Raw genomic sequence first — 23217 nt, forward strand, 5'->3', positions numbered from 1 at the left:
CATGTCAAGTAATTACATTTTGGTTACGCGCGCCTATTAAGAACTTACATGGAAAAACGTCCCAAACAACAGTCAGGCGCAGTCTTTCAGCCTTAGTCACTGGCCTGTTTTTTGGTGGCGGAAACTACGACGGCCTATTTTTAGTTCTTATTAGTGACACCACCACGCTCCAGGCGGCTGCAGCAGCCGGAGCAGCCCACGCACGTCAACATAGCGTGGCCTTCATTTAGCAGCATTTACTACAAGGCTCACTTATACGTGTACGTCGCTCGTACCTTATATTTGAACTGACCTAAGAGCCGAGCCATGCTCGCTGGCGGACACTAAGTGAGAGTGTTACTGTGTTAGCTAGACCACCGCGCCACGACTACAAGCCACCGGACGAGCGTCAACCTCGGCGGGTAAGTCTATGCCGTTACATGGCCGTGTACGACCGACAGTATAAGCTTATAGGCGGTGGCGTCCAAAGCGGCGACCTACTTGAACAACAAGAGGTATGTTTTATGATATTTGTTGATAAATAAATTAAAAACATTTTTTTTATATAGAATACAATTTATTATATCGATATTTTTTAATATCTGCAGCATAATCTGCCTTTAAGCGTATACATTATGTACTTTTAATCTGCATGTATAGCCTAATTATTATAATTATTAGTTATTGTAGTAGCACTATGCCAGTACCACTATGTTATTGTCTAGGCCTACACATATTTTTTCCACTTCAGTGTACTCCGTGATATAATAATATATTTATAGTTTTTGTCAACCATGTCAAAAAGAAAACGAAGTGGAGCTCAATGTCGTAAAAGAAATAAAGCTGAAATGGCATCAAAAAAGTCAAGTACATTACTGGCTAGATTTTAAAAGAAAGCCAAGAAGAAAGAAGCTGAAGCTGCAAACTCCAACTCTTTAGAATCAGAAGATGGCGGCTATCAACCACCTATTTCAGAGCATGTAAACGAGAAGGTTGAAGACATTGAGGACTCGGAGAAAAACATGGTTCAGACAGATGTTACTGTCTATGCTGAGGAAGACTCCGAAAACACTAAAGACCAGGGCGTCGTCGTTGAACAGGTTCAACATGATGATGAACTTGTTGACAGTAACGGGGAAGATGAGATAGAAGAATCTTCTGATAGAGAAGCTGAAAATACTAATTATGATGCTGTTCCTGCTGTACTAAGGTTTCACGATGTTGGCAACTTAGAATTTGATAAAACGACAAAGCTATCGAAAATATCAGCCTCTTCGCAATGAAATGATTACTCTCGGATCCTTGCCTTTTCAGCACAGAGACAATCTATCATCAGTATCCAGAGAACGTTCAATTACATCAGCATGGTTTCAACGCCGACTAGCGAAAGGAGAGGAAGTGAATCATTCGTGGCTATTATATTCATCAATCAATAAAGCTGCTTATTGTTTCTGTTGTCTATTATTTACATCATCGAGTTCAAACTCAGGAGCTTCGTTTGAGTTAACAAACGGTTTCAACAAGTGGAGAAAGTCTTCTTGGTTCTTTCGGTAAAGTCACGTAGTAGGGAAGTAATAAAATAATAAAAATAAAACATAATAAAATAATTCTCACGACGTTTCGGCCACAACGCAAGCAGCCGTCCTCAGGTGAAGAACATGTCTGTCGATAAGACAGAGTCTAAATGACACGTCTTAGGCTTGGAGTGTCTATTTAAGCTGTGAGGGAGGAGGAAGAGAGCCTTGACAAAATAATTTGCATTTGAAGAGGAATTTAGCATATTTATGGGAAATGCAGGAATGCGAATAGTGCTAATTGTGAAATGCGTGGGAGGTGGGCGGGGGGTTTTCAAAGTCATATTATGCCCATGCATTATGCAGGATTAGCAGCATCAAAAGGGAGGGGGCAGGGGCAGCACCAACAAAGGGAAGGAATGTGAATAGTATGCAGCTGCAGCAACCAAACAACCACGTAAAAAACTAAAGTATAAACTTCATAGTATCATCAGTATACTAAATATACTCTCCAATAAGCTGAGCTACTAACAGTAAGTAATACATTACAATTCTATGTCGCAAAAAATATAATATGCTTCCAGCTAAACTTTTTTCCTTTACATCAAACAGGTCTACCCCGTACTATATGCTGCCATAGACAAACCCAACATTAAATTATATACTGTATTACTAAGCATATAAATGTTATACTATTTGTTATTATACACTGTACCATTGACCGTCGTGTGAAAGATACTAAGAGGCAGCAACGAAGTATGAGAATGGGAGAGTAGCAGAGCAAAGAATCCATTCCCTGTGGAGAATACAATGCTTAATACAATGTACAAAGTAATATATAGTATCGTAATTGTATAGTGAATATATAGCAGTGTGATATACATTAGGGTGGGTAGAATAATACATAGTGTAATATAACAATGTATAAGGTGGTGTATAGTAATACAGTATATCATTTAATGTTGGGTTTGTCTATGGCAGCATATAGTACGAGGTAGACCTGTTTGATGTGAAGGAAAAAAGTTTAGCTGGAAGCATATTATATTTTTTGCGACATAGAATTGTAATGTATTACTTACTGTTAGTAGCTCAGCTTATTGGAGAGTATATTTAGTATACTGATGATACTATGAAGTTTATACTTTAGTTTTTTACGTGGTTGTTTGGTTGCTGCAGCTGCATACTATTCACATTCCTTCCCTTTGTTGGTGCTGCCCCTGCCCCCTCCCTTTTGATGCTGCTAATCCTGCATAATGCATGGGCATAATATGACTTTGAAAACCCCCCGCCCACCTCCCACGCATTTCACAATTAGCACTATTCGCATTCCTGCATTTCCCATAAATATGCTAAATTCCTCTTCAAATGCAAATTCTTTTGTCAAGGCTCTCTTCCTCCTCCCTCACAGCTTAAATAGACACTCCAAGCCTAAGATGTGTCATTTAGACTCTGTCTTATCGACAGACATGTTCTTCACCTGAGGACGGCTGCTTGCGTTGTGGCCGAAACGTCGTGAGAATTATTTTATTGTTTTATTTTTATTATTTTATTACTTCCCTACTACGTGACTTTACCGAAAGAACCAAGAAGATGAATCCCTGCAGTCACGAAAGCTTTAAATCGAAATTTAAGTGGAGAAAGCCTGAAAAACTAAATTCTCATGAAAAAAATTCTAGCCACCAGTGTACTGGCAGTCTATAATGTAGACTGTAGCCTGGTTATTAAGCTGGGTGAGTGTACTGGCAGTCTGTAATGTAGACTGAAGCCTGGTTCTTAACCTCGGTGAGCGTACTGGCAGTCTATAATGTAGACTGTAGCAATGTAATTAATAACCATTGCTACAGTCTACATGACAGACTGCCAGTACACTCACTCCGATTTAGAACCAGGCTACAGTCTACATTAGTGTTTTTTTGTTTTTAACACCAAAAGCAGCAGAGCATGTTTGTGTGTGAGTTTTGCCGCAAATTCGTTCGTTTCTTAGTCCGCTTGTCCTGTTGAGGGTTGCGGGAGGCAGCGTGTTGAGTCGTGGCGGTCCACACCTCCCTTAGCTCTGGCGACAGACTCTAGCACTACTAAGCTATACATGACTACGACAAAGATCCCCCGTATAGTCTTATCAGACTGTAGGGCCAAGTGCTGTTAGCGAGCACCTATGAAGGCCGGAACGCTACACGAGAGGGTGGGTAGCCAGCACCACGCCCGACCGCCTTTGTCTCTCCAGAGGCGATGTTTACACCGCACCAGGTACTTATTTGTGGCTGAGTCGACCTAGGGGAGGCCCATGACCGTTTCAGTCAATCGTCACTGGTGTTGGCCGTGAGCGGGGATCAAACCCTGGTCGCCGGGTTCATAGCGCAGCGCGTTAACCACGACACTACCGCTCCCCACACTACACACTACTATACACTACACGATACACTACACAATACACTATACACAGACTCTAGCTCTTCCTGGGGAACCCCAGGCGTTCCCAGGCAGTTGAGCGACAGTCCTGCCAGCCCACACACTTGTTTATGCCACAAGCGTGTGTGTGCTTACTTCAGACTTTATGTCTTGCAACAGGTATCTATAATTGGTGCTTTAACATCTTAACACTTGGTTTCATTGCCAGGAAGGGTAAAGCCTTTTTTTCACTAGAGAGAGAGAGGGAGTGGTGTAATGCAGCGTTGGTTGGCTGAGCACGGTGGTGGATGAGACGAAACGCTCACTCTGGTCGAGCGAGTAGCGAACACGCGAAGGTGAAAATCAATAACTCGAACGATTGCCACGGCGACTAATGTCATCATTAGCGCGGCAGCATTAGTAACCTTGGCAGATAATGGCTCCAACACCCCGGGTGCATCTCTCGCCAAGAGCCACGGCGAACCAGTGGCACCGAGCAGAACACCACCCCCCTCCTCCACCCCCCCCAACAACGTCGCGCATGTCACAGGCCGCGCGGGTGGGAATCTTTCCATGAAAACGGCGACGCTGCGTTGCCGCTGTCTGTCACGCAAGGGCGGGGTGGGACCTCTGCGTGTCGTGCCCTCTGTTCTCTCGGTGGGGGTGGTGGGGATGGGTGGGCAACGTCTCACGAGCAACGGGACCGCTACTTTAGCCACCACCAACCACCACTACCACCGCCCTTCCTCCAAATCCCGAGCCCGCTGTGGGAGGGGGGGGTGAACATAGTCGATCCTCAAGCTTCATTTCAGCCGCCACTCGGCCACCCACGCACGAGACCCCCACGGCGCACGAGGAGGAACACGGTACGTGGCTCGCAAAGCGGTTCAGCGCATCTCCGTCACCGCGGGCATCTCAGCAGCACAGAGGGGACCACAGTAATACGACGAATATCGAAAATGACGTAAAATCGAAGCGATTTACAGGGTAGTTGGTGGGTGGTGGAGGCGAAGGCTTCGAGGCGACGGGTATCGAGAGAGTTCGGACGACGCTGTCAGCGACGTAAGTGTGGGGTGTGGGGTGTGGGGTGTGGGGGGCACGGTTGAGGCGACGCAAATCAGGTCGTGGTAATATTAACACCAACGCGACGACGTTTTTGCGAAACGACGTAGACATATTGGGGGTAATATCGGGAATGTGTCGTTCAATATTTCAGCGCGCTCAGTTGCTTCTGTCGGTGGCAAGGGGGTACCTGTTTGTACTCGGGGCGACACGCGCTTCGCTGTTGTTATTTTCGTCGTAGTCATCGTGTTGCTGTTGTTGTTATTAGATTATGCCAAGGTTAATAATATGCGGCCCCTGCTAGGGAGACATCTGAACGTCATCTGAACGTCATCTGAACGTCCTGTTCGGCCGTCGCTGTAGTCACTCAAAGAAAAACGATCACCCCTGTATCCTCCACCACCGCTGTGTACGTGGAGCATTTCTGAACAAAGGTTAAGGCGCAGCCCTACAAATGCTCGCTCACACCCCTGTCAGCGGAAGGGCCTCCACCAGACGAAGGTTTACATAGCCCCCCCCTCCCCCCTAAGAAATTGTATTTTGGCCTACTCTTCCACCGTGGCTAGACACGCGACCAAATGACGGGGGAGCGAGGGACTAGGAAACATTCAGCCGTGAGCCGTTTCGCAAGAATGAAAGACGCGGAGGACCTTGGTGAGAAAAATAGGAAGTTGCAACAGCGAATATATTAGAACGTCGCAGGCACTTAGAAGCAACAACCTTCTGAGTAAAACAACATTCAGAGCCACGCACCATTCAAGAAACAATGGCAGCAACAAGAAAGATCCCCCCGTGTAGCCTTCACAGACTGTTGGGGCAAGTGCTGTCATCGAGCACCTTTGAAGGCCGGCACAGCACACGAGGGGGTGGGTGGCCAGCACCACGCCCGACCACCTTTGTCTCCCCAGTGGAGATGTTTACACGCCGCACCAGGAACTCACTTGAGGCCGAGTCGACCTAGGGGAGGAGGCCCAGGACCGGTTCAGATAATCGTCACCGGTGTTGGCCGTGAGCTGGAATCGAACTCGGGTCACCGGGTTCATAGCGCAGCACGCTAACCGCTGCACCACCGCAAACCCACGCAGGCAGCAGCTAACACACGAACACAGCCATCACCTCGCGCGAGGGTTGGCTAACCACGCGTGCAAGAGACGAAAAATTGTACGTTTTAAAACAAAAAAGAGGAATTAGCAAGGGCCACGGAGCGGGGGAGCAGAGATTTAAGCCGAAACCACGAAAGAGAGCTCGTTCCAAAAGGCAGGAGGGGTAAGCAACGCCAGATGATTCCCGATTCCTCATCGCAGCCTCTGGGTTAACATTGGAGGGAGATGGAGAGAGGAGCTTCAATTAAAGAGGCAAGGTGATGAGGATTTCAGTGTGGGGGGAAAAAATGTAGGTCAGAGGTGAGGATGAGTGACGCCGTCTCGGTTGGCTCCGCACCGGCGCGAAATAAGTTCAACGAACATACATCAAGTATGGAAAAATAATAGGTTTTACCCTCTCTGGCAATAAAACAGGTGTTAAGATGTTCACACAAATAGAAACCTTTTGCAAGGAATCAAGTCTGCATTAACCACACGTGCTTGTGGTGAAAAATCAGAGCATGTTTGTTTGCAATAATATATGGCATTGTCTTTGAAACGGATTTACCTACACCAGAGACAGCCTTCTTTAGGGCACAGTCCCACCACTGTCAGACCAGAGAACGCCAAAAGGTGAACGGTACAAGGACAATGCCACCATCAGAGCATGTATAGCTCGGGGTGAGCAGCTACAATGTATACATCAAGCAGAGCCAGGTTTACGTTTAAGTCCAGATCACAGTGGCGCGTTCTGCATGGGGTGACGAGTGCCAAACGAAGGGCTGAATGGAATAGAGCAGTGGTGCTTAACCTGGCGTGCCTTTTCTAGGGGTGCAAGACACGGCCATAATTTTTAAGAAGGTAAATAATCGAAACACACATTAAGCATGGGCACGCAAGTACAACTGCAGTACTTTGTTTCATCAAACCGATGTATTTATGATTGAGAACCAAAGGGGGTGCAAGGTTGCAATAAAGTTTTAAGAACCGCTGGTATAGGGGGAACCAACGTTTTTAGGAGTCTCCGAGGCCACAGTTTCAACAACAGCCACGCCGGAAGACCAATAATTTCTGGGTATTTCTGCACATGTACCAGTGACGTAACGACATGATCAGATCTCACGGTGGTTGTCAAGCGGACCCCAACTCGTAGCTGTGGCCACCGGGGGAGGGGGTGTGGGGGCAAGGCACCCCCAGCCCCCACGCTATAGTTACGCAACTGATGTGTGTACACACACGCACATTATAATAGTCCTCCGACTTCTTGGCTCTCACGCGGAGGGCATCATTTTCATGAGTTACACGAATCGTGGAAGACTTTCCAGAATCGGCAACATTCCGATCTTTGGCAATTGCGTCACGGGGAAGAGGCGTCGGTTGTCGCAATGGGCAAGTTGCAACAAGAACTGCCTCGGGAACAGCAACTTCCCTCCCTCGTTGTTCTTGCACCAGAACCAAAACAAATACAAAGACCCGTCCCCCCCGTCCCCCCGTATAGCCTCCATCAGTCTGTCGGGGCAAGTGCTGTCAGGGAGCACCTATGAAGGCCCGCGTGGCACACGAGAGGGTGGGTTGCCAACACCACGTTTTCTCCCTAGGTGGCGATGTTTACTACACACCGCACCAGGTACTTATTTGAGACCCGAGTCGACCGAGCGGAGGCCCTGAACCGGTTCAGATAATCGTCACCCGGGTAGTGTTGGCCGCGAGCGGCGATCCAACTCGGGTCGCCGGGTTTGTAGCGCAGGGCGCGAAACGCTGCACTGCCGCTCGCCACTGCAAAGCCCTGGCACCGGTTGGAAGTAGGGCCAGATTGGGACATCGATGGGGCCCTCAGCCACGTGTCACGCTTAACAGGCCCCATCGAGATCAGACAACTTGCAATGCTCACAATTCCCCCCCCCCATCCCCCAAAACGGACGCAAGTTTGAACGCGACTCACGGGACACAGAGCTCAGCTCAGAGTGACTCAAGCCAGGCTTCCAAACAAATTGGGGCCAGAATGTATTTGTTCGTAACGTAGTCTCGGTATGATGTTGCTTACAATGGTTCTTTAAAAAAGCTTTAAAATCTCAAACACTACACTCCTCCTTTCATTGCAGTTTGGTTAACGTCCATGGTTTCACAGCCCCTACGTAGATATCAGGATTCTTGGTAAAGGAACGCAATGAATAAATAAATGCATATAATTCGCCTTCTTCCCTTATCTGTCCTTCCACGTAAAAACAAACACAAGTGTATGTTTACTCATTCGATCAACCACAGCCTTGTCGGTCCAACGCACGAAAACCCTGCACCGGTTTTGATATTCGGCTCCTCATCAGCAGAGCCAGGCTCACTTCAAAACAAAGGTGGTGAACTGCCAGATGTTTATATGCAAGGACCCTCTCTGGAAGATATGGGTTCTTTTTCGATAAAAAAAAGTTTTATCTTTAGAACTGCTTTGTGTTAAGTTTGTTGTCCTTACCCCCCACAAATCCGATTAGCAAGGTTGGCTACATAATATGTGAAAGTTCAACATGTATAATTACGTCCTGGCTCGATAATAAATAAAACAACTCTGTAAACCTCTAAATAAATTAGCCACAAATTCCAAATTAATCGCGAGCAAGTCTTGATACTCAATCCGGGCCTTCTTTATCGATAAAGGACGACTGCTGCTCAGAGATAAACACCGGTTTGTGATGCAATGCTTTGCTGAAAAAATGATACATTTGGGAGAGCCATTTTTGCAATACAACAGGGGAAGTTTCAACAAAACTAGAAACTACTTTGGCAAATGGACGAGCTTAACGAAGGCTGTGAAGCTTTCACAACGCGGTTAAAGTTGTAACGCGCCAAAAACAAGGGAGGTAACGATTCCAAAAAGACAGCTCATCTGTCACGCTCAAAGCAAACTGGGCAGCATACAACAGCCTCTGAAAAAACAAAAATCACATAAACCAAGCCAAGCGTAGCAACAAAAAACCCACATCTCAAGAGTAAATAATATGGAAGAACATGTTTTTGTCGATAATGTATTGTTACGGGAGGCTTGGGAGACAGAGGTCAGGGCCCATGCGAGGGAGTCCTCCAGACCACCCTTTCCCTCCATTCACGAGTCAATTTATAAAAAAAACACGACGTGTTGGGTCACTGGTGGAGCCAGTGGGAGTGTGGGATGGCACGTGCCCCCCCCCCCCCCCAATGATCCCATCAAAATCCCTAATTTCGATCGGATCATTGGGGTTTATTAGTAATAAATCGGCATATTGCGACCCCCACTACCACTGTGTAGCATATTATTACGTGCCAGGGTCTCTATGAGATGATAGGACAATAGTCTGAGTCCATAATTGGCAATAAGTAACGACAACTCATATTCTTAAAATTAATGAAAGTAAAATAAAATATTTTATTTTACTTTCATTAATTTTAATGTTTTACCTACGTGACTTTACCGAAAAAACCTAAGAATATGAATCCTTGCAGTCACGAAAGCTTCAAATCTAGAATTAACGACAACTCAGTTACAAGTGACTCAGAATTGTGCACAGTTGCGTATACAGTACACGACTTCCCTGAAGGCAAACACCTTTAGCGAGCGCGATGCCGATCACAACGCGGTTCGAATTCGACCCTCAATCGCCGCACACGCGTCGAATAAAAGCAAGGGAGAAGTCCTTACTTACTAACAACTCCTCTATCATTTGTCATTGCTGGAGGGCTTGCCCCCTCTACCTGAAAATCTTGGCTCCGCCATCGTGTTGGGTGAGGTGCGTGGGTTATATCCGCGCTCCGAGATACGGTGCCGAGACGGGTTGGTGGTGGTCCGAGTTCACTTTTAATAGTGCTCACAACCTCAGAGGCGTAGCTAGGGGGGGGGGGGCAGGGGGGTACATATGTTCCCGGGCGCCAAGGTAAAGGGGCGCCAAAATGAGGCTTACAACGTTACATTATAACTTATTGCGGCGGGCGCGGCAGCCTGAAACTACTGCACAAATCTATACCTCAACCTAAAAGTTTATATATCCCGCCACGCACAGCCTACATGTCATGTAATTACATTTTGGTACGCGCGCCTATCAAGACCTTACATGGAAGAACGTCCCAAACAACACAGGCGCAGTCTTTCAGCCTTAGTCACTGGCTTGTTTTTTGGTGGCGGAAACTACGACGGCCTGAAACACGCTGGAGTGCACGATCAGAAGCTGTTAAAGCTATCTATGAAGGACTGGATGAACTAGTATAGGGCAGCTAGACAAATTATCGGAGGATGTAACTATGACGTCTGAAACCAGAAGTGATGGAGAACAGTTACAGGCATGCGTATTAAATTTTTACTTCATAGTTTTATTACATTTCTGGAATGTCATTCTTGGAAAAATTGATCGTGTTCAGAAGCGCTTACAGGATCCTACTATGAATTTCAAGAAAGCAGCAACTGATCTTCAATCTTTGGAGCATGAATTTGTCAAGCTTCGTGATGATTTGAGCCAAGTTGCTGTAGAAAACGCCAAAACAAGATGCACAGCCTGGGGGATCGATGTGGACAGAAGAATTAGGCGACGTCGGAAGATGCCAGGAGAACTGGCAAGAGATGCAGGACTTTCAGCAGAAGTAGAAATTGTGAGCGTTATGAAGAGCGTATTTTATCGACTTCAACAGGAGATGTCAACACGGTCTTTACGACTAAAAGACCTGAACACAAAATTTTGATTTCTGCTGGACGTCAAAACTCTTCTATCCGACACAGATGTCGATGCAATTCGTCGAAATTGCACAGATTTTGGAAATTTCTATGACACCGACATCAATGGCCACGAACTTTTTCACGGAAATTGGAGATTGCAAAATGCTGCTCAGTAACCGGAATGAAGTTCTACCAGAAACTCCTTTGGATCTTCTTGGTTTTATTGTGTTTTATGGAGACGACATTTCCGAATTTGCAAATTTCACTGCAAATTTTATTAACAATAGCAGTTTCAATTGCAAGCTGTGAGCGGTCGTTCAGCAAATTGAAACTTATTTTGTCGTTTTTGCGGCTTCAATGGGACAAGATCGTCTCAGCGATCTTGCTCTTCTTAGCGTTGAAAGAGAAACATTGGAAAAAAACAGATGTTGATTACGTGATTGACCAGTTTGCGACAGTGAAATCAAGAAAAATAAATATTTTGTAGACTATGTCAACCAGTCTACGACAGTGACTGAGTGAGCCATGTAATATAATTTCTATAAATTTGCTTCTTTAAATACAATGTTCCATTAAAATTTAAATTGTTATTCCTTATTCGATGTAATAGGAAAATGTGATTAAACGGGGGGGGGGCGCCAATTTTATAGTTCGTCCCCGGGCGCAAAATATCCTAGCTACGCCTCTGCACAACCTCCACTCCTCCCCTGGCTAGTCCAAACTAGCAAGAACCCGTGGAACTTGCGCGAGGATTTTATGAGGAATAGACCGCTACTTATCAGTAAACTTCTACAATTTCACACGCACACACAAAGACAAACATCCCCCGCATTGCCCGAACAGACTGCTGGTGGCAAGTGCTGTTAGAGAGCAGCAAAATCCGAAGGCCGGAACTGCACGCAAGGAGGTGAGTAGCTAGCACTACGCCCGGCCGCCTTTGTCTCCCCATTGGCGTTTACACACCGCACCAGGTACGCTTGAGGCTAAGTCGACCTATGGTCCTAGAGGATAATCGTCAGAGCTGTTAATGTGCACACTCACTTTCACCTGCACACAGAGACCCCCCCTATATAGTAATGACAGAATGTTGGGGCAAGTGCTATTCGTGAGTAGCACCTAATGAAGGCCGGCACGGCACACAAGAGGGTGGGTGTCCAGCACCACGCCTGACCGCATTGCCTCCCGAGTGGCGATGTTTATACGCGGCACCAGCTATTTGAGGCTAAGTCCACCTAGGGGAGACCCAGGAACGGTTCAGATAATCGCCACTGGTGGTGGCCGTGTACGGGAATGGAACTCTGCTCGGTAGGTTTGTAACGCAGCGTAGCTCTAACAGCTCCTGACGTCAAAGAAAATCAAAGATCTCCCGTGTAGCTTTAACAGACTGTTGGGGGAAATTCTATTAGCGAGCACCTATGAAGGCCGGCACAGCTCACGAGAGGGTGGCTGGCCAACACCACGCCCGGCCGCCTTCGTCACACAAGGCTGTTAGTTCTAGCGCGATGCTATGGTCACACAAGGCTGTTAGTATTTGCGCAACGCTATGGTCGCAGGAGACTGGTGCCCGGTTTCCTCCCAGGAAACGCTGGAGCAAGACACCCAAGGCAGGCACTTGGGTGACTCTGGGCCACGCCCTTGGACTCCCCATGCTTGCTGCTTGCCTCTGCCCCTCAGTTGGCTCCCCCACCAGGCTCCCAGAAAACAAAGGGGGGTGGAGTGGGAACCCTATTAGGCTCTCCCACTACCCAGATACCCTCAACTTTTATAGTGGGTCTAAAGGTTTATTTACCGTCTCCTTGACCGATTCTTCCTAACATCCCAAAGCCTCTCTGCTGGTCGTTGTCCCCTGGTTGGCCACGCGCTGTCCTCCTGGCGCGTAGCGCTACGGCGTTCCAGTTGCTGGACCCTCTGTCCCAGTGATTCCTCCTCCCTGAGTGGACTTGTGTCTCCCGTGCATGCCTCCCCGGGCTATTCACCGCTCCCAGCCCATTGATTGATAAGACCCATTACCTGTGAGGTTCAATCACCCCACACCTGTGGAGACTATGATTAGCTCTCTGCATGCAGAACCAATCCGACCAAATTATCCAGCCACTGCATGTCCAATAAACTTAATATTGAGGAAACTAGCGTTCATAACTGTTTTTTTTTCTATAATTCCAAAGCACAAAGCCATTCTGCGCCCATTCCATTGCAGCACGCACATAGATTGTCTCCCACAGCTGTGTTTATTAAGCCCGCGACATGTATAATGTATCCTTACTCCGACAAGGTGCGGGGTTGGGTAGACATTCTAGATTTGAAGCTTTCGTGACTGCAAGGATTCATACTCTTAGTTATTTCGGTAAAGTCACGTAGGTAGACATGTCAGAAAGTAGAAATCGACAATGACCCGATAAGCTAATACCAATGAGGTGATTACAAATGTTATTTTCTTATATTGTTTACTGGGATTTAAACAATGGCAGTGAATCTATCTGTTGCACTCCCACTGCGTAATTATGCAGTGGGAGTGCATTCCAGTTTCAGTTTCATTTATTAGGTATAGCCCTGTGAGCCATGCGGCTCTTCAATCGGGTGCAACCACGACAAACAAAAAGCATGAACAAGGAACATCTTAAAATGACTACGCGCAACAGAAAATTTTAAGAAAAAACAGCAAGTCTTCCAGAAAAAGCACCGTTTTTCAACGCTGTGTGCAAAAATCACAGTGGGATGCAAGCAAAACAATAACAACCATAAGACAATTTAGAGTAAAGTTATCAGTCTATCTCTGTACTACAACAAACAAATATGGCTAAACCAAAACGTCTTCGAAATCACCAAAATAAAGCTATAAAAACAATGTAACAGTGATCATAGGAACTGTGATTCTAATTTAACAATAAACGATATACATAATATGTCCGACCAAACTTTGCAGCCATAGCTGGCAGCATGAGTCACTCCATTGCCATGTGATTCCAGGAGAGTGGAGGAAAAGTAAGCATTTTTGCACACCGTATTTTTTGACACATCTATTCCTTAAAATCCTGTATTCTCACCAGTCTTTGGCCAAATTACTTTTCTGAGCAGATGCCCAAGCCTTGTCCGTAGTTTTCATGAGTTTTGTAATCAAACCATGGTGGGCGGTTGTCTTTAATTTTAAATCTAACCAACGGAGCATGTTTGTTAATGATTTGGGGAAACGTATACCTGAATGTCTCCCAGCCGTAGTCAGGTTGGGGATATCACAAACCTTGTCAATATCCGAGTGAAGCACATCATTAGTAAATGCCTGTTTGCTGAAGTGTCTCATGGAGTGCTTATCAACCAATTTAGGGGGGGCTTTGGGTCTGGCTGACGATCTCACCACAAATATGAAGGAGTGATCACTAAGATTATTACCCAGAACACCAGTAAGTGGAAAATTGTGAGGGGCATTAGTCAATAGGACATCAAGCAGAGATGACTGTCCCAGACTTTTTAGGTTGGGTCTTGTGGGGACATTTATTAATTGAAATAGGTTAAATTCATCTGCAAAATTTGTGGCCACGGCCAGCGGGCTTAGCCAATTCCAATTCAGATCACCCATTAAAATTATTTCACCTTTAGGGAGGCCCCCAAGAAGCTCTCTCAGTGCAGTCCCAGCTTCAACATCCTTACCACTAGGTGGTCTATAGCAGCACACTACCAATATCTGTTGATTTTTAGGGAGAGTGATTCTGAGAGTCAGACCTTCAAAGCAATATTTTTAACAAGGAATGAGCTGATGAACATGCAATAGTACTACGAACATATATGGCAATTCCACCTCCTTTAGACCCTCGGTCAAGCCGAAAAAGGTTGTAGCTGTCAATCGTAATCTGCAAGTCATTGACGGATGGAGTGAGAAATGTTTCTGTAAGGCAGAAAATGTCCGGGTCCAGATACGCCACTTCTAGTTTTAGTTAACTTAATTTAATCACAAGCCCTCTGATGTTGACATGTAGAACGCCAACACATTTTCTGCCAGAAAAATCTACAGAATTAAATGAGTTCTTTACATTTGGGCCAGGGTGAAGCTCAATACCTCCCAGAAATAAGAAAAGTAGAATTAATAGTTTGCACACGTATTTTCTGTGAAAGGATGAAGAGCGGCGAACTTAAAAATGGCGACATTTTTAAGAGCAGAATGAAGTTAGCAAGGAGTGCTGGGGAAGTAACAGAGATAGGGTTTAAAAGGATGCAATGATGGAGTGTAGAAGTGGCTATGAGCTGTTTCACTAGCATGTGTAGTGGCAAATGGAGCATCAAGTACGGACGAGAAATAAAGAGGGCTGCCAGTGGTTGAATTGAGTTTGGCACTAGATATGGCCGGGAGGGACAGCAGTAGGATACCCAACAGAACAGCCATCTTTAAAATAACAAAGGTCCACAACAGTTCAACACACTAGTGAAAACATACAGGTAGGCCGAGCGCGAGAAATGTCTTGCCGCACTCGTCGCACATGTACGGCTTCTCGCCCGTGTGCTTGAGTTTGTGGTGGCGGTGCGTTGCTATTTCTCTACTTTAGCGTGGATGTGACTTAACACATCACTCTTTTTTCTCTCAAGGAGCATATTCGCGAACAGGGCAATAACCTGATCAAGCAAGTGAAGGGTAAAAACCTCAAGTAGCGGGTCAAGATGGTCGAGGGCTTCCTGCAGAAGCTTCGGCTCCTTGCTGACGAGGAGCGTTTCTGAGCAAACCAGGGAGCAGCAGCTCAGGCAGAACGCAGGGAGCAGCAGCTTAGGTAGACCCAGGTAGCAGCAGCTTAGGTAGACCCAGGTAGCAGCAGCTCAGCCGGTCACTGCGTTATGGGCTTGCTATTCGCATGAATGACGCTCTATAAAAATACTGCATGTGATAGCCACAGATCTTATGAGCTGTTATTGAAGAGTCATAATGTCTTGTTCCTTTATATCCAAGTTGAGTGTAATCATGTTACCTTGATGGTTTACCCCATGAAGGCCGAGAGCATATTATGTGCTATACGCCAACACAGTAGTGATTTGAGGAAGATCTCGTCAGGCTTTCGAGAGCTTCCTCTCGTGTCGGCATGAGGCAGTTGCAGGACTGCACCTTCAGCTCTGCAACATTCATGAACAGTTAGAACCATGATAACATGACAGATAATTAATCCTCAAATTACATTTAACAAAATTATTTATAGATTAAGGGGTGACATAATCTGCAATTTTATGGATCTCGGTAAAATTGTTACGTTATTAAACACCTTCAGTGAGTAAACAAATGAAAGTTTAAACACTCAGGCATACTAATCCGGTACTAGGCGAAGCCTGTGGCAAGATAATTGATCCTCAATTTAGTTTAAAAAATACTTATAGATTAAGAGGTGACTGATAATTTCCCATCGAAGGACCTCTGTAAAATGGTTAAGTTATTAAATACCGTAGATCGGGAACCAAATTAAAGTTTAAATCTTTAGGCCATGAGGCCTACTAACCTGTCATTAGACGAAGCCTGCGGCGTGAGAATTAATCCTCAAATTAGTTAAAAATGCACTAAAAGATTTAGGGGTGACTAAAGATCTGCCATCTAACGATCTCTGTAATTGTTAAGTTATGAAACACCTTAGTTGGGTAACCAAATTAAAGTTTAAACCGTTAGGCCTAAGGCTTGAGGCCTATTAACCTTTTATAGGCAAGGCATGAATCCTCAATAACATTTAATTTACTTTTCGATTAAGAATGTTCCATGAGAACATTTATTGAACATTATTTATTACCGGAGTGTTGATGATGGGTGTTGGTGATGAATGGTAATCATGATGGGTGAAGATGGATTGTGATGGATTGCGATGATGATGATGGGTGCCAACACACAGTGTACACACACAATATTCACACGCACAATAATGTTCACGTTGTTGTTAAGCTCACGCACCCAATCGATCTCTGTTCAAGGGAGGGAGCCATAGAAATGGAATCTAAATAAACTTAAATTCTAACCCTGATCTCGCTCTCTGATGTCACCACTCTTAGACCTTGGGAGACGCAAATGTGAGTGCTTGTCCGCCCACACCGTCTGGCGTTTAACTTTGGGTGAAGTGAGCCCCTCTAGGGCAAGGCGGATCAAGGAAAGGGCTCGGTAGGGAGCGGGCATCGGGAGAAATGTGAGGCGAAAGAGAGGCGGCGGATCAGTCCGTGCGGAATTTGTAAACAGAGGGCGCGATCTTAAACAAGATTTGAGATTTGAATGGGAAGCCAATGAATGTAACATACAGTCGAGAGCAGTGGTTCTTAACCTTTACTGCAACCTTGCACCCCTTTGGTTCTCAGTTGTAAAAAAAAAATGTTAATAAATACATTAGGGTTCATCTTCTTGGTTCTTTCGGTAAAGTCACGTAGAAGGGAAGTAATAAAATAATAAAAATAAAACATAATAAAATAATTCTCACGACGTTTCGGCCACAACGCAAGCAGCTGTCCTCAGGTGAAGACCAGGTCTGTCGGGGAGACAGCATCTGAAAGAACCAAGAAGATGAATCCCTGCAGTCACGAAATCTTAAAATCGAAATACATTAGGGTTGATTAAACAAAGTAGTTTTACTTACATGCTAGTGCTTAATTTGTGTTTCAATGATTTACCTGCTTTAAAAAAAATCTGGCCATGTCTCGCTAACCCCCAGAAAGGGCAATCTCGCACCCCCAGTTTGGTGCGTGGTACACACCAGGTTAAGAACCACTTGCTGTATTCCATTCTATTCGGATTTATCTAACGCCCTTTCCAGGGCGGTTTACTACGCAAGCCGATGGTGGTACACAAAGGGGCAGAAGGGGAGCAATGGGTGGGGTGGAGCGACTGTCAGTGAGGGAGGTGACCAAAGGGATGGAGGGGCAGGGGCTGGGAGTGGAGCCCTGTGATGTTGCACGGGTTGTGAAGGAGGAATAAGGTGGAGTGTGATGGTGAATGAGCGTGACAGATGTGTGCAACGTGGGTGAGAGTCACGCTACACCTCTGTACAGCCCATCGATAACCCATCACCGCATTGTTTGTTCAGCTCTATAACTGGTAGAGAAGCAGAGGCATCGTGACGATGAACTCCAGCGCAGCTCGCAATGGGACCGGTCCCTGCTCAATGGACGACTCCTACAAGTACCCCATCTACTCGGCTGTCTACGGCATCGTCTGCATCATCGGGATGATGGGCAACACCATCGCGCTCTACGTCTTCCTGTGCCTCACGCGGACCAAGAGTGCCAGCACCATCTACCTCATCAACCTGGCCCTCGCTGACATGTTCTTCGTGCTGACGCTGCCGCTGCGCGTCGTCTACTACGTGCGCGACGGCGACTGGCCATTCGGGGACGTGATGTGCCGCATCAGCTCGTTCGCCTTCTACGCCAACCTGTACAGCAGCATCTTCTTCCTCACCGGCCTCAGCGTGACGCGCTACCTGGCCGTGGTTCACCCCGTGCGCTCGCTCAAGGCCGTCACGGCGCGGCGCGCGGTCATCGCCTGCGTGTCCATCTGGGTCTTCGTGACCCTGGTCACCTCCCCATTCCTTCTCAGCGGCCAGCACGTCACGTCGAGCGGGAGGACTTTGTGCTTCGAGAGCACGGGCAGCAGCCTGAAAATGATTTTTGCCATGAACTACTTCGCCCTGGTGGTCGGAGTCCTCATCCCGTTTGCGATCATCATCGTCTGCTACGCGGCCATCGCCCGGACGCTGATGAAGACCCCGGAAGGCCAGCGCAGGGACTCGAACGTGCGGAAGCGCGCGGTGCGCATGATCGTGCTGGTGCTGACGGTCTTCGTGGTCTGCTTCATCCCGTACCACGTGCAGCGCACGCTGCTGCTGCACCACCTGGTCAGCCGCCACAGCAGCTGCGACACGAAGCTCTACCTGCAGAAGTCGGTGGTAGCCACCGTCTGCTTCACCGCCTTCAACAGCTGCCTCGACCCGCTCATCTACTTCTTTGTCGGCGAGAAGTTCCGCCAGAAGGTTACGGATGCCATCAATAGGTAAGTACTTGCTTGGTACTCAGGCCCGACTCCAGCTCCTCTCAGATATCAGGGGCCAGTAGATTTGCTTTGTGTAGGTGTGGAGGTGGGGGGGGGGCACCGTAATATCGATTCACTGCGAAGCGATGTTGGGTGGAGCCCAACGGACATTTAGTGGGGAAGGACCCCAGTGCCTGATTAAGCTAGTGCGGGGCCTGTAGCCCTAAATAAAAAAAAACACATTAAATATTAAAACACATACATTTCAAACTTGCATAGTAAAGTAGTTGTATTTTTTTCATTTGCTATACAGCCAGATAATACAACAAATCGCTAACCTTAAACACCCAGTCATTCATAAAAGTTGAAGGCAGTATAGTACTATAATAATAGAGTGAGTGCAGAATCACCGAACCGGAATTGACATCTTTAGCGCGGGGCCCTTGAAAGTGCGAGGCCCATAGCATATGTAGCTACTTTTGCTACTAGGATCATCCGGCACTGAAGGGCCCCCACACCACCCCGCGAACACCCTCCTAGCGTCAGCCCCGTGAGTACTTCGATCATCAAGTGCCACTAACACATTGAGCAACCTAAAGCCTCCACCTGTCATGGCCTCGTGCCATCATCACTTCGGAGCTCTTCCGCACGAGGCACCTGCAGTTCCTACATATATTTGCATTGGTTCCAGCCTCGCCAGCGCTGCTTTTCATTTGCCATTTTACGGGAACCCACGTAAAGGCCCCTCATGGAGCAGTGGATTGACTGAAGGTCTGTATATTTACGGGAAGGCCTGCTGCGCCTTCTCTCCAATGCCGTGACCGATGTGATCACTTTTGGGGCTCTTGAACTAAACTGGTCCAGAATCCCCAGGATTTCGGTGAAATTGCCAAAAGCTCAGTGAGCCCAACTAAGGCACGATAGCAATATAAATATACCATCGCGATAGACGAGATCCTCTTGGAGTTTGCGTGTTTCTCTCCCCGTGGTCGCGTGGATTTTTCTCCACGTTTTGAATCAATATCACGCGTTGAGAGTATTTGGCCGCTATACATTTCCAAGTGATAAGCCACTTCATTGAGATCCTTTGTGGCCAAGTCGCTTATGAAAAATAGCTCTATAGCTCAGTGGGGCCTTACCTGGTAAAACTTTAAACATATTGTTCAGGTTGTAGTGAGTGTTGTTCGCTACAGCATCCAACATTTTGGTCCATGGGCTGGAAGATTCTTGAGGAACTAAAATCGTCGGACTTCACAACCAACCAACATGCGGTCCACCCCAAATATATAAAAATAAAAACATCAGAGAGAAAAATAGACGATTAAAGTTCGCGTTGAGTGCTCCGCAATTATAAAGACTGCCGCTGAGCACGAAGAAGGGAAGCTGGCAGGCAACACATTTTAAGTTCGGCGTCTTCAACCTGCGGTTTTGTGGATGTGGTTTGCGGAGCTTGGTTACCAGTCGGATGAATATCACGTTGACCATGCTCTCTCTAGAGCTGGAGCAGTCTCACCGTGACACTGACCATGCTCAGATCTTTGATACAGCACATCCGGCGCTAGATTCGTGGAAAATATTTTTTTATTGAAAAACAAAATTTTCTGCACAGACCACGAACTTCAATCGCTCAATAAGGGCAGCAGGCAGCAAGAAAGCGGTGGGAAATGCGGCCGCTGGCTTAAGAGTGGAAGTTAAATGTGGCCCATGAGCAACAATAAATTACGTCTGATAAGATATTTCTGATGTTCAGCAAATTTTAATCTGGCGTCTATTCTTCAGGATCTTCATAATTGTATTCCTTTAAACATGCTTTGCAGGGGTATGCCTATCCAATTCGCTCTCTCGGAAAGCACCCGGCCTTGTCAGAAGCCCAGAAGCTAAGCAGGGTAGAGCCTGGATAGCGCTTGGATGGGAGATCACTTAACCCAATCAGGTGGTGATAGGTTGCATGGCTGCGTGGTGGACAGCATTGGGCATTGCACCAAAATCAATTGCTGTACTGCACTTCTGTGCTCCCGCGTCTAAACTCCCCGCTCTGACCAGCGTGGTGAAATATTTTGCTATTTTACCAGGTAAGGCCCACTGAGCTATGTAACTCTTTTTCAGAAACGACCTGGCAATCACAAATGATAGCTCAACGAAGTGGTTTAACACTTGGAAATGTATAGCAGCCAAATACTCTAAACGCATGTTTATAAATGTGGAGGGAAAAATCGGAGGACCCGGAGAAAAATCCATGTGACCACAGACAAAGAGAGACACACACAGACTCAGGGTCAGGATCGAACCCACGACCTCCTGTATACCAGGCGAGATAGTTAGTTAACATCTCGCCATCGTAGCACCCCCAAACAAAAATAGCCATGTTCAATCCCGAGTGAGCCTCCCCAGTGGAGGATTCACAGAACGGGCTGCGCTTTGGCTCGTGCGCAGACATACACATACCACACGTCTCGACTGGCACACTCGAATGAAAAGTGTGGTCAATGTTAAGAGCATACGGGCCTGACAGCCAACCAGCTAAGTGTCCTGGAGACATGTATGTATGTATGTTGAGCTACTTTCGCACCGTGCGTAGCCAACCGTGCTAATCAAAGGTGTGGGGTAGGAAAACAAACTAAAACACAAACAGCAGTTCTAAACACATGCGTTTTTAATCTAGACATCACAGAAGTTGCGTGTGTTTATACTTGATTGCGTATTCTGTTCATAATGAAGGTTTTTGGGTTAGATCGCCTTATTTATAAATGTGTTACAAGCCTCCACCACCCGGCATGGACAATCAGTAAAAAATGTGTCACGTTGACAAAAGACAAATAGTTCACTACTTTACCCCACCAGTGTGTTGAAGAGTGGATCCACAACATTTACAATTCGAGTAAGATGTTTCACTAGAAATTACATCCAGCATCTTCGGGCGATTTGCCAGAATAGTGAAGCCATTCACCTGCTTCCGGTCTTAAATAGTTCGCGATGACGTCATCATTGTTGAACCCCATCAGGATTCGAGATCAGAGGCGGAGGTGGGGGTGGGGAGGGTTGCGACACATTTACAAATAACGCGATCTAACCCAGAAACCTTTGTTATGAATAATACTGGTCGCAGAAGCCTACGTGTTAAACTGCTCAATCTGTGTTTTCGATGTCACTTTCCCACCCATCCCCGCCACCATAACCCCAACAAACTGTCATTCCCTCTCCCCGTGTATCCGTCTGTTCATCCCGAACCCTCCATCATCCATCCGCACACGAACACACACACACGCGCCCACACGCTCACACACGCACACATCACGCTCACACACGCACACATCACACACGCACACATCACACACGCGCACGCACCTTCTCGCACCTAGGCGATCCCGACGGAGCTCCTCGAACAGCTCCCTTCGATCCAGAGATTCCCTGCAGCCCAAGAACTCGGTCAAGTTGCAGATGCAGTCGGTGGACAGATCAGCCGAGGCGACTGGCAACAGTTCTCAAGAGGTTGACGAGTGACAAATCAGCAAGGGTCTCCCGGATGGTCTTAGATTTCCTTCGCCCCCCCCCCGCAACCTCTGATTAGCACAGTTGGCTACGTACGGTGCGAAAGAAGTTTAACATACGTACATACATCGCCAACATTTTCACATATTTCTAAGAACCCCCCCCCCGCCTCCACCCCGACCCATTACCACGCAATTTTTTGGGGTAGCAAAATCATGGTATTATGGGAGATGCGGCGAATGATTTTGGAATTGTCAGTTGGGGTGGACAAGGTACGGGGGGATGTCGAGGGTAGGTGGTGGGCAGGGAGCGAGGCCAGCTCCGATGAGCACGGTTGGCGACGTACGGTGCGAAAGAAGTTCAAAATGCACACGTGCACGGGGCGATTTTTGGAGGCCCTTGTGTGCGTGTGGATATTGTCAGCGTTCAGACTCGGCACCCCAACAGCCTAACTGCCCGAATGCGTCCCTTGTAGCAACGATTGTTTTGCAGCACTGCCTTCTGGTGACCACCGCTTTGCCATGCGGTGCCCCCCCCGCCCGCTCCAACCACGAATGGCTCACAGAGCTATACCAGATAAATGAAATGAAACTGAAACCTGATTCCACATTCGTTTCTTTCAGTTTGGACCATCGTGTAGTGTATAATGTACTAGCGGGAAACACCCGGCGGTGCCCGGGGGAAAAAAATGTTGAAAAACTTCTCAAAACTTTAAAAGATAACATATACCAATGAAAAAAAACACTTTGATCATTACCTCATGAATAAAAATTAAAATAAAACCCAACGCGCGGTGGAAAAAAAACTTTTGCTCGCGCGCCAAGATTCGATTCTTTAGATCGCGCAAAGGAATCGAAGGTTGTAGATTTCTTTAGAATCGGTCTATTCCCGTTTAATCGATACCGCAAACGCTCACCAGATATCGATTCTTGCCACACACTGCATGGTCATTTCGCCCCCCCCCCCCAAAAAAAATACCAAAGTTAAATGTTATACGTTTTACATTGTGTACAGCATGGGAGCTAGCCACATGGGATACACGGCCTACGCGGAGGGTTGGGG

General features: G+C 46.8%; 1 protein-coding gene across 2 annotated transcripts; it reads left to right on the forward strand.

Annotated features, from left to right (window-relative positions):
• The first annotated feature begins 4637 nt into the window (after positions 1-4637).
• Positions 4638-23120, forward strand: LOC144948861 (cysteinyl leukotriene receptor 1-like). 2 transcript variants are annotated; one of them, XM_078878537.1, is made up of 3 exons: positions 4638-4747; positions 17723-18687; positions 22026-23120. In XM_078878537.1, the coding sequence occupies exons 2-3, from the start codon at positions 17759-17761 to the stop codon at positions 22165-22167; spliced, it is 1071 nt and encodes a 356-aa protein (XP_078734663.1). In that variant the 5' UTR covers positions 4638-4747; positions 17723-17758; the 3' UTR covers positions 22168-23120. The 2 variants fall into 2 exon arrangements, with proteins under 2 accessions (XP_078734663.1, XP_078734664.1); XM_078878538.1 differs by lacking the exon at positions 4638-4747 and adding an exon at positions 11361-11604.
• The last annotated feature ends 97 nt before the right edge of the window (positions 23121-23217 follow it).

Source organism: Lampetra fluviatilis, chromosome 51 (assembly GCF_964198595.1).
Source record: "Lampetra fluviatilis chromosome 51, kcLamFluv1.1, whole genome shotgun sequence".
Classification (NCBI taxonomy): Eukaryota; Metazoa; Chordata; class Hyperoartia; order Petromyzontiformes; family Petromyzontidae; genus Lampetra; species Lampetra fluviatilis.